Source organism: Geospiza fortis, unplaced genomic scaffold (genome assembly GCF_000277835.1).
Source record: "Geospiza fortis unplaced genomic scaffold, GeoFor_1.0 scaffold81, whole genome shotgun sequence".
Taxonomy (NCBI): domain Eukaryota; kingdom Metazoa; phylum Chordata; class Aves; order Passeriformes; family Thraupidae; genus Geospiza; species Geospiza fortis.
The window spans coordinates 5,910,902-5,923,279 of record NW_005054318.1 but is presented as its reverse complement, the minus strand read 5'-3'; the positions used below and the strand labels follow the sequence as shown (position 1 = coordinate 5,923,279).

Sequence of the window (12,378 nt, the reverse complement as noted above, 5' to 3'; positions counted from 1 at the left end):
GAGTGAAAGCAAAATAATCTCAATACTCTGAGATGGCAAATGTAAATTCACAGTCATTATCTAAGTACAAAGATTGAAGAAGTATATTAGGAACGATTTTTCAATGATTTTTTAGTAAATATTTCATTAGACAGTACTGTTGACAATGTCTGAAATGCCATGTCTGTTACAATAGAAACATTAATTTATTAATGAATACCTGAAATATCCTAGGAATTTCCTTGGCATCTGCTCTGTACACATCAGTCTGAGTGACTGGTCGGACATGGAAGAGTTTGCTATAGGAAATTGTTTCAATAAGGACAAAAATTAATGTTACCACAATGATAAATATGACAGATTAAGTTAGGATACATTATACCACATTAAGGCTTAGAACCATTGAAGATTTGTCAAATTTGTACAGATTTCTAATCACTTGGTAAAGCCCTGTCTTTCAACCCTGCACATGAACTCTCAAAAACCCTAAATAAAAAGAAGTCACAAGCATCCAGCTACATTTGTGCACTGAAAAACCATCACCATGTGACTTTAATGGCTGCTGGCACCTTTCTAACACAATCCTGTCCCCATGCTCTGAATAGCCACCTTCTGCATTTATTAAGAAAATAAATTAACTGTATAACCCCCCTGTAAGGCCATGTTGTAAGAGAAAATAAATGAACACTAAAAATGATATCTTCTCTGCTACAGTTTTCATTACATGCTGTGCTCCCAAGCGTGTGTGAGGCAGGTCTAGCTGAGCTAGTGGGGGCACTTCAGTTACACCAGGGCTCAGTGCAGCTCTCTGGATCAGTCTGAGCCCCACACTGCTCCTCCTGCACCAGTGCCTACAGCAAACCCCACTCTGCACCACAGTGGGTCTAGCTCTACAGTTCAGATTAAAAGTCGTGTGCCATGTGATGTGCTCCCAGACTGGACCTCAAAAAGCCCTTTGGCCACAGATCTTTCCAACAGAGTTCACCTCCAGATCAGAAGAAGGAAACACACATGGCAATACTTACTCTATATCCAATACCATATGGGGATTAGATTGCTCTTTATCTTGTTCACTGTCATAGAACAGGATCTTCTTGCTGCTTACAATTACATACTGTTAGGAGACAAAAGGATAAAACTCAGCTCATCACAGATGTCAAATATGTCACAGCAATTATCTATCACACATGTTGTAGCAATATTTGTCTACAATTTGATTAAATGGTACCTAAGTGGACAGTGGTAGTACAGTATACTAAGTCAGTGCCAAGGAATTCATTGCATAACAAACAAAATCCTGATTACCTGAAAAATCAAGTTATATTATCAGATTAACTGATTTTTAAACATATTTAAATACCTATGAAGAAACAAAAATGAAAGTCAGGAAGAAAGTAGCATATAAGCTTTTCCTTTCTATTTTATTATTTAATTCTCAATTGGACTGGTAGAGAGAGTAACTGTCACTGTATTTTGTGTATGCAGGTCACAGCTAATAGGGATCATATTTGAAAAGATCACTATTATACTTACCAGAAAAGCTAACAATGTTCACTAAAAAGCTAATTACCTAAAAGATGCCCTACTTCCAGAATTTTGTCTAGAATTAACTGTATGGCAGCAGTAAGGAAATTTGTATGAAAATGCGTACGTTACATTTTGGACAAAGACTCATCAAAGAGGTTACTGAGAAGCAGTAAGCAAATGAAGGCTGCACAAGGAGGAGGAGTAGGTTTTAGTCTTATCTCCAAAGAAATTGTCAAGAGCACCTGTTTCCAGACTCTGCCTAATTCCAGCTGTGTAATACTGATGGGAATGCTTATGGCATGTATAAACATCTGAAGATCATGAATGACTGCTCTCACCTCTGGCTACACAAAGAGGTGTCTTAAATTACTGCAATTGTCCTAAGCTGTTCCTCTCAGATGTAGCTATACCAATTAACGCATTTTATACATTTAAGTAAGGAGAGAACACATAAAAAAGAAAAACTGAAGTGTTGAAAACCTACAGTAAGTTTAAAGTTGAACCTATGCATGAAACAAAATAATAAATCTGGTTTTCTTACCTTTTTAACCCATCCAAATTTTTTAGTGTTATTTCTAACAGGCATTGATAGCCAGCCTTCCAATCTTGATTCTGAAAACGAGATATGTATTAAAGAACAGACAAAAAAAAAATTCGAGACTACTGTGCATTTTAGAAGTTATTGAACATCAATAATAAAGCAAGAGAGCAAACATGAGAAGATGAACTATTTAACAGTATGAGATCTTGCAAAGTTTATCATGGTAAATGTTCAGGAATACATTAAATAATGAACCACTGAATACAGCCAATGACCAGCAATGCAATCACAAAGAAGTAGTAGGAGGAAGGAACAAACTTGCAATTATAGCACACACATTCCCTTTAGTAATTTTTTCACGTCTTAAAAGCCTTATGTCTATTGACCATTACCTTTTACAACAGCACCTAAAGATATTAGTACAGACCACACAACATCCAATCCAAGACCAAAAAAAGGCAAATTACCACCACAAATAACCTATATACCCCATATGCTGGGGAAAATGTCAGTTTAGTATTCTAATTCATACTGTTTGGTCTGTAAATTTTTCTTTTCTCTAATTCTGCCTGTATTTCCTAGGCTTTCTAATCCAAAATAAGTAATTTTTGCCTAACTCTTAGGCCTTGCCTGAATTCAGCTGCCCTTTCACACACTTGCAATATTTTATATTACACTGACACGTTTGTCAGATTTGATTTATCAAGAGTATTGAGAGCTCAGCTGTTGTTTGACACACACATTTCAGCAGTCACCAAAAGCTCAACAGGATCACACTTTCCCAGTGCTTGGTAATACATAGGATCACGTACCCTTCCACCCTATTTTTGTAGCTGCACGTAACACAAGTGTTTCTTCTCCCTATGTTTTATTAAGGGGAACTACTTAATTGCAGTAATATTTTTCTAATGAGTTTCCTACCCTAGCAGATAACCTCTACTACTGCTGAGGAACCTCCAAGTCAAAAATAGTGAAGTGTTAAGCATCAACAAAGACAAAACCATGGAACTAGCAGAAACATACTCCAAAATTACAAAAACTATTTTTCTTTTTATCAGAGGGCATTTGCAGGTTCCTGCCCATGTTTAACACAGTGTAACAAATAATTACTAGATATTCATAGAATTCTTTTTGTGTTAGAGAGACTTAAAGCAAGATACACAGATACACACTGTCTTCAATGTTTATTGCCCTACAAGCAATGCTGTTGGGGACCTATTTTAATACATATATCAAGTACATGAAACAGTTCTGTAACATTTGTTTTGCCTCATACCTGCCAACTTATATTGTTCCTTTTAACTACACCTCATAGAAAGTGTAGTAAGCATAAGGTTGATACAAAAAAATAGTCAACTCTATATCCAGGAAGCAGAAGTAGAGCAAAAAAACATCCATATTTCTCCTATTTCCTAAAATATGATTTTCCTATTTTTCTCTGTAACTTGTAATACAGATTAAGTTAGACAAAATGGAGAGCTTCTCATTATAGTTCTTCAATTCTGGTGTCCATTCAACACTAACAGATCAGAAAAAGGGCAGAATATTCCAAACTTTTCAAAATACGTGCTTATAAACACTAGGACACTATCCTACCTCAAATATTTTGTAATTAGGTCAGCAAAAAATCTCATCTTAGCTATGATTTTTACTTTAGAACAAAGCAAATCCATGCATATACCACAACAGGAGCTAACAAGGAAAAAAATACATATGTATGTAGGTTTTCTTTCGTTAGAAGCTTCAAAGCAGAAACCAGAGAATGAGGAAAATAGAGGAAATAGAGGAAATTCTTTACTCTAGTTTGATGAAGTAATGTCAAAATACCAAAAGAGGTTCTACCTTCAGTGGAAAGGCATTCACACTTTAAAGGAACCTCATGTGAAATCCAGAAATTTGAATGCATTAAAAAACCCACCTCTAACATTAACACTAAACAGAAGCTTTGTTAAAAGGGTGTATGTATAGTCACATAAAATGAATATAGAATTAATAAAACAGGGCCTTATTACTCACAATAGACTTTTAAGGCAAAACAATGTAATATTCAGGACAATGAATTTCTACAAGAAAATCATAGATGTTTAGATGTGAGCCATTAGTTATTTCCACACTTCACTTTAAACACAAAGATTTGACCTTTTGGTGTTCAGTACCTTAGGGTCATACAGAGAGCTGCAGATACTGTGTAGAGGCTATCTTGAAAACAAGCCATAAGGCTAATTTATTCTATGACTCAATAAAAATGGTGGGTTTGTAACTGTCAGCAAGCATTTGCAAACATTTAGAGAAAACAGACCAGTTATTTGTTCATGCAAACTTTCTCATGTCTTTGATGGCAATGTTTACTGCTGCTGCAGTGTGTTATCTGCCAGATTTGGTTTATGAGTCTTTCATTACGTACTAATAATGTTAGTTCTGAAACAAAAAACAACACAATAAGAACAAAATCAAACGGTTCTCAGGGGTGTCACCTGTGCTATCAACTTCTGTAGGGCTGTGGGAACAAGACAAAGGTTCTTCCTCTGAGTCAGAATCGGAATCAAGAAGCATGCGAGAACTGGAAGGCTTAGTGGCAATACTGACAGAGGTAGAAGAGTGCTGATAGGTAAAAGACATGGATTCCATAGTGTGGGATTGAGTGATATGGACTAAACATAAAGCATAAAGGAGGAAAAGTAGAAAAGAAGTCAAAATAGAATCTCTAAGAGAGTATTAGTTTTACATTTTATCACATACACACAATAATTGCAAAGTAACCACCAAAATAAAGTGAAAAAAATTTAGTTCTAATGGAGCACAACAGAATTTTTAAAAATTTCTTTAAATAAATATGAAGTATTACAACAGACAGATTTAGTTAGCAGGTGAGCAAGTGATCAGTATCAAAGGATTGGTAAGATGGTAGAAATAGATGAAGATGAGAATCACAGAATCATCAGACCATCAATTTAATACTCCAGTATCTATGGAAAAACACTGGTATGAACCTAGTTAATGCCAAAATATTAACAAAATTAACATACCAGGGAATCCATCATCTGCCTCAGCCTCTCCAGGTCCACTGCCTATGCTACTGTTGTCCAGCCCAATGTGCAGTGACTGCAGTTGGGAGCGAAGCTGTTCAATGTCACTGTCTTTGCTGTCCAGAGTCATCTGCAGTTCAATCCGTATCTGACTCTCTTCTGCTATTTGCTGCAGAGATAAATTGCAAGATTTCCTATTATCACAATATTTGGTTACTCAGAGAAAATTATGCAGAATTTGTAGCCAATCTCAATATACATTCTGCGTATTTCTTCTGGCTGGGGAAATTCAAAAATAGAGACTGGATATGCTACCTTAAAGTCTGTATCAATAGTAAGACTTTACAGAAAATACTCCAATGTTTATATTTACAAAAGGATCTTACTGCCTGCATTTCATTTATTTCCTTCTGATATTTGATCATCATCTGGGTTAACTTTTCTCGTTCAGACTTCAGTTCCATATGCAGCTTCCTATTTTCCTTTTCCTTCCGCCGTACATCAGTGTCAGCTCCACGTTTGACTGGACCCTTCCGATTCATGATTTCAGCCAATTTATTCACAGCCTTCCCATGGGAAAGAAAAAAGTGACAAAAACCACACTAATAAATACATAGAGTTAAGTTGTGAAGAAATAAAGTATTCTCTCCATCTATAACCAAGCACTTCTAACTATAAATTAAGACCTCTGCAATCCAGTATTACAAGCTTGCTTTAATTCAGTGTATTACACAAAATATAAAAGAAGGTAATGATGCCCTTTTTACTTGAAGCAAGCATTAGCTGTGTGAACACTTTCACTCATTTAAATGATCCCTTCCATTTTCACTACATAGACTCAAAATATGTCTTTGTATTAAAATGCCACTTGTTCTAAAAAACAATCTATATTAAAATCAGAAATGTCCTTTTTTATAGAACTTGTAGAGATATGTAAATCAAGATTGAAACCAGTAACATATCAAATAATTTGAAGGAAATGAAGGCTTCTGCTGGTGGAATACATCTGGATTATAAATTCCTCTATTATGAATCATAAGGATTCAGTTTCACTACACTGAAAGTCTACTTACAAGAAGAGGAAAAAAACCCAATATATTTTCTTTCAGAGCGAAAAAAAAAATATAAAGCAATACTGGTATATATCAATAGTTTATAATGGAAAGTATTCTATTAAAAATTTGATTAATGAACATTGTGCCTACATGCATTTGAATATATTTGCTTACCTGGGTTTTTAATGTTCTTTCATTCAACAACTGTTTCTCAAATTGTGCTTTAATATTTCCTACATTTGCTTCTTCTTCTTTTAGCTTTGTAATTTCTGTAGCAAGGTAATTAAAAGAAAATCTATGAAAATTCATGACAAATGCATATAGTACTATTAAAGAAAAAACTTAGTTTCAATTTAAATCCCGTTTGGTTCAGAGACTACGTACGTTCTTGTGCTTCCTTCAGTTTATTGTTTAATTCTTCTTTCTCATTAGCAAGGTTAGCCACATCACTAGTTAGTGTCCTATTTGCTTCCTCCAACTAAAAAAAACAAAAAAAGAACATGTGAACATGCAACAATCTCATTTGGCAAACAAAGCAGCATTACAAGACAGAAGGAAATGCTGCAGAGTGAGACGAGGATAAGGATAAGAGGACTTGCTCTAAGAGGGGTAGGGGCACAGAAGAAAGAATGGTCAGAGAAATGCATGGAAGAAACACAAAAAAAAAAAAAAAAGGACATGTGAACATGCAACAATCTCATCTGGCAAACAAAGCAGCATTACAAGACAGAAGGAAATGCTGCAGAGTGAGACGAGGATAAGGATAAGAGGACTTGCTCTAAGAGGGGTAGGGGCACAGAAGAAAGAATGGTCAGAGAAATGCATGGAAGAAACACAGTAAGAGACTCTTGAATTTCAATCATAAGAAATAAATATTTTCAAAAGATTAGATGTACTCGTAGATCTCTAAATCTGCTAAAGAGCAATGGATAACTCAAACTGCAAATAAAGCTCACGTACAATGTCTACCAAAATTACAGATCATATAACTCACTGAGGCTATGGTGGCATCTTTCTCAGTAAGTTCCTGTTTATGCCTCGCCATCATCTCTTTAATCTCCAGCTCTTTCATAATCTTCTCTTTTTCCAAATCAGAGTACTGTTCTTCAGCAATGGAACGGGCAAGTTGTTCTGAATCTGCTTTTGTCAAAGTAATCTCTAGCTGAGCAGCCAAGGAATCTCTGCAAATTATTGATATATACTTTTAACTTTAAAATGGGTAGGTGAGGAAGGAAAGAAAACAACAAAAAGCCATCCTGATCCTTTACATATTAGCAGTCCAACTAGCAAAACCCACCTCTCATCCTGTAACTCTTGTATCTTCTGCTGCATTTCTTTACAAATTTTGGTCTTTTCCTCACATTCTTCTTTAAGTTCTCGAACTTGTGTCTTATAAAGAGTCTAGAATTTAAAGTTGGAAAGAAAATGATGTGATTTCTATACTCTTGAAGGTTCACAAAATTTATACAAGTTGACATGGTATGCAGTTCCTTAATCACACTAATTAGAGTATAATTGTGCAATGCCTTCTTGAAACTTATTTAAATATCATCATCATTCACAAAAGTGCTTTGGTTATTTTACTTTGTTGCTTTTCCTTTTTTAATTTATGTATTTGTGAATGGGTAGATGTATGATTTGCATTTTCTCTGTTTGTATACATACTTCTAAAGACACTCTAAATGTGAAAATCACTATTTTGTACAAAATCAGAAGTATCAGAAGCAGAGAAAATAATTAATTTATTTTTCTCTACTATTTTAAATCTTTATCTCATGTAATTAGGCATGTGGAGTTTAAATTCTAATCATACAAATCCATAAAACCAATATGACAGTTAAAGAACAAAAAGAAATACAGGAATAAGGGAAAACCAATTAGAAAATAATTTGAAATTCAAAATTTCACAGAATCAATATAAATTTAGAACTCTGAAGAAAATGAAAGAAACATTATATTGCTCTATCGATTCAAATGACTGACTACAGGTCAAGTAACAGACAACTCTAAGTGTACTTACTGCAGGGATTTTGAGACAGATTGTCTCTCTGGCCCATCTATCTACCGCAGTCAACTGACCTCAATTCTCCCTTTCTTTCCTTTAACATGTGTAACATTTTAATCTATAGAACTTTAGGTAGGCCTCCTCCTCACTGACCTAAATCCACAAGGAAATCTTAATTTTCCATTAATATTGAAACAAGCCTTCTGGCATCTCATGCAGTGACTGGCTGTGCACTGTTAATAAAAATTGATCTCCACATGCCAGTGATGATGTTTTAAGTATGCTACCTATTTATTCTAGTGTACCTTGCCACAATAAATAAAAAACTCCCAACAGATCACTACCAAGTTTGGTCGTAATGCAAAATTTCCTTCTGAACTGTAGATGCACATGTATTGTCACATCACATGAGAATACAACTCTTCTCTACCATACAGCATGGAAAAGGCTTGAAACATGCACAAGATTATTCACATTGTGGAAAAATGAGCTGCTTCACTCCTCCCTCTGAACTCCCCTACAAAGCTGCGACATTTCTCAACATGAGCTCTTTTGTGCTGCTCAGTGATCAAGATCAAGGCAGCAGACAACACTGGAGACAGGCACAAGAAAAACAAGTAGCTTTGGGTTAGAGATGTGAAATGTCTGATAACTGAGGGGGAAGAAGAAAAGCTAACATACTCAGTAAACAAATTAAAATTAAAAAAAAGCAGCATAAAACATACTGAGAAATATTGCTCAGCTTCGAGCTGGTCTTGAAGCTCTTTCATTTGTCCATCTGCATCTTGACGCTCCCTAGAAAGAAAGAACATGCTTTAGAGATATGAAGATATTCCAAAGCAGTAAACAGAAAAGACAGCAATCACACTCTTGAGATCTCCAGCAATTTTTTGATCTAAATATCATCAGCCATTAAACCTGAAGCTTCCTCTGGGTACCAGCTCTCTTTTTCACTTGTACAGCTGAGAATACTGCACTAATAACAAGTCAGTTTAATACTGCTAACACACTAACTACAACCATGTCACAAAGATTAACTGGTAAGAGACACTGATGAAGTAAACAGCCACCAACATAATCTTATTTCCATGTAAAATGTCACTGATCTGACTGGTTGTTTTAGGTCTCTTGCTTGCTAGAGCACAGTGTGTGAACGTCTGTATTCCTTGACACACATATTTTCTTGAATTCATCTGTTATTTAAACAACAGTCAGTTCCATAACAACAGAAATGTAGCAGAAAAGACTTCTGCCAGCGTTCCACATTATGGCCACCTTCTACATGACTAACTGCATCTTGCTGACAGAAAGGCAAAGCACAGGGAGACAAAACATGCAAAGTCATAAAGAAGCTAGGATTGAGATTCATCTGATACATGTGGTAATCTGGTCTTTTCATTCACAAGAAAGTTCTTTACGTAAAAAAAAATCTTTCTTTCCTTACTTCCTATCAGGTGCAAATACTACTTGTAAAACCTTGAAGAACTCCTGTCTGAAGGCCCAACAGATGTGCTATCTGTAGTACTAGATATTTCCAATGGTTATGCTTCATAGCTCTGTAGCAGTATTCATTTCCAACTCTGATAAGCTCTCCTAGACTAATAACTCCAGTCACTTTCCTCTTCACCAAAGTCCTACATCATTAAAAAAAAGTACCTAGACCTTCAGTTAACTGTTTCTCTGAAGTATTCAGACTCATATTTAAGCTGTGTTTTCTAAGATTTTCAGGATAACAAACATCTTTTAATACAAACCTATACATCGCTGAATCACTAGGGCAAGTCACATTTAGAGTCACCGTAAAGAACAATTAGGTTTTGCACTGTAGCATACCATATTCTTTGCAGCAATTTTTAAAAATAAATTTTGCTCCCAGCTTTTGTTCCAAAAATATTTCAAATCAGTAACATGACTAAAACGTATAGAGCAACTTGCATACTTGCGGAGTTCATTGTTTTGTTTTTCCAGACTTAATTTGATTTCCTGAAGGTGGTTATTCTCCTGTTTTAACTGCTTCTCCGACATTCTCAAGGTGTTGACCTGCTGTGTTTGCATCTTGAGGTCATTTTGAGTGAGACAGCGCTTCTGTGTTTCTTGCTCTATTTTTAATGTCAAGTTTTTTACCTGAAAAAGAAGCAGAAACCTGTGAATTTTACAGATCTACACAGGAAAACAACATTTAAACAGTCTCTAATTGACTTCCTTTACATCTCTTGGTAAATCAAAGCTGCTTCCTGAATAAAAGCATTAGCACACATTAAATTACCTAGTTTTTCCATGTCAATCTCACAGCATTTACCACTATAGAGGACAAACTTTTTACATGAATAACGCTGAAATATATCAGAAAATGACACCCCATTCCATGAAGTAGACCTTTCAAAGTTTCAAAGGCAGAGAAGGAAAACTTTGCTGCCATTTTCATGCACAAATATTCCTAAATACAGCTATAACAGGAAAAATACTAGGACATTGAAACCAAGGTTTGGCTCAAGACTCCTCTTGCCAGTGCTCCTTACATCTTCACTCAGTATATCCTTTTGCCGAAGGAGCTCATTTATCTTCTGCTGCGACTGTTTGAGATCACAGTCCAACATGGAGCGCTGCTTCTCAGCTTCCAACAGCCGATTTTCTACTTTCTGCTTTAAAGCTCTCTCTTCCAAAAGTTTCTTTTCCATTTCTGCGAAGTAAAAGATGTAAGACATCAGTGAAGTGTAAACAGCAGCTTTTGGAGGCCAAAGGGAAGAGGATGTCTACCCTGTACTAACAATAAGCCACGTGTTTTTCCTTTTAAAACTGAAGAGAAAGACTACTTAGAAGTGATTAATTAAAATTTTCACAGTAAAAACACGCCCAGAGGATGCTTTTTCAAGCATTTCTGACAGAGCTATTTCCTACTTTTGAGCTTGTAGATAACTTCCAGTTTATCTGCAACACATCTGAGATGAACAAAATGGGTGGAATTTTAAAAATAAAACATTTAAATCTACTGTGCTCTGACTGTAATAATATAAAATCAAAGAGCTGAAGCTCTTTGGGAACCTGATATGCCAAGTGACTAAGCCATTACTACTGAATCATTCTTGCTTCTTTTGAAGATCTGCATGCTCAAATTTTTTGTGAATGCTCTGCAATTGGAAGGACAGGATCTGTAGGTAGCTTTTTAACTAGCTGCAATAAACACAAACCATTTAATTCAAAAGTAAGAGCTATCTTCTGGATTTTTTTGGCAATCATCCCTCCCTTCAGGATATTTCAGTTGTCATGAGATGCACCAGAATATGCACAGTGAGAGATTATATTATGTACTTTTTACAATTCACACCTAAGTCCAACTGTGATGTCAAATACATACCTTTCATGGCTTCAGATTTTGCTTCCTCTATAGACTCATAGATCTTATTTTTGTCTGCTAATCGTGCTTTTGTGGCTTTATGTTCAGCTTCTTCTTGTTCAAGGTTCTGCTGCATAACTTTAAATTTATATGTCATATCTATTTCCATGTTGCTCTTTTCCTGTTAAAGAAAAAATAACATTGAAATAAAACATTAAATATACCAGGTTAGTGGCAGAATTTTGAACAACAGTAACATGCTGCTTGGAAGGATGCTTGGAGTGGAAGAGAAAAGCTCAGGCCAAGGAACTGAGACTCACTTCCATAAATGTTTTTTTGTGAACACCAAAGTGCTCTAAAAATGTACAACAACATCCCCAGTTGCAAACAATTACAGAATTACTGCCTTAACAACCAACATTTTGTAGTAAGAGCAGCTCAAAGATTAAGTTTATTGAAGAAATTTTTCAAGCCTTTTGTTTCAATAAAAAATTCGTTAAAGAAATCCTATTAGCAGAGGCTCTTTTATTTTTGGCAATAGTGAGAGTTTAAAAAAACTCCACACATGAAATGAAATGTAACTACTGTACTGTTAAGGTACACACCGGAGTACATAATTAAATACTTAAGTACTCTAGAAGTAAAATGTATCATGAGTGTATGGGAAATGATGTCTTTTTTCCCCACTTCTCAAATTGGAAAAAAAAAATTAAAAGAAAAAAAGCTGAGAACAAAGCTTATTTATTGTATAGGTTTAGTTGCAAAGTCTCAAATAATAAAAGTACAAATGCAAAAATTCTGTAAGAATGTAACACCAATGTTCATTTAGCAGTGCTGTTACCTTTTCTAAATCAGTGAGCTTTTCCTGCAATTGTCTTTTCTCCATTTCCAGTTTGGCTAATGCACTCTTT

At 35.2% G+C, this 12,378-nt stretch overlaps 1 protein-coding gene across 5 annotated transcripts in view; it reads right to left on the bottom strand.

Annotated features, from left to right (window-relative positions):
- Positions 1-12,378, bottom strand: part of ROCK2 (Rho associated coiled-coil containing protein kinase 2) — a 55,867-nt gene that overhangs the window by 7,862 nt on the left and 35,627 nt on the right. For all 5 annotated transcript variants that reach the window (XM_031056470.1, XM_031056471.1, XM_014306753.2 and 2 more), the window contains 14 exons: positions 12,309-12,378; positions 11,489-11,648; positions 10,653-10,813; positions 10,073-10,257; positions 8,859-8,928; positions 7,426-7,529; positions 7,123-7,309; positions 6,513-6,606; positions 6,303-6,397; positions 5,460-5,639; positions 5,074-5,242; positions 2,048-2,118; positions 1,005-1,093; positions 200-278 (listed from right to left, as the gene is read on the bottom strand). The exon at positions 12,309-12,378 is cut by the window's right edge and continues 64 nt beyond it. In XM_031056470.1, coding sequence (XP_030912330.1) covers positions 200-278; positions 1,005-1,093; positions 2,048-2,118; positions 5,074-5,242; positions 5,460-5,639; positions 6,303-6,397; positions 6,513-6,606; positions 7,123-7,309; positions 7,426-7,529; positions 8,859-8,928; positions 10,073-10,257; positions 10,653-10,813; positions 11,489-11,648; positions 12,309-12,378 — 1,714 coding nt within the window. The remainder of the gene's footprint in view (positions 1-199; positions 279-1,004; positions 1,094-2,047; positions 2,119-5,073; positions 5,243-5,459; positions 5,640-6,302; positions 6,398-6,512; positions 6,607-7,122; positions 7,310-7,425; positions 7,530-8,858; positions 8,929-10,072; positions 10,258-10,652; positions 10,814-11,488; positions 11,649-12,308) is intronic.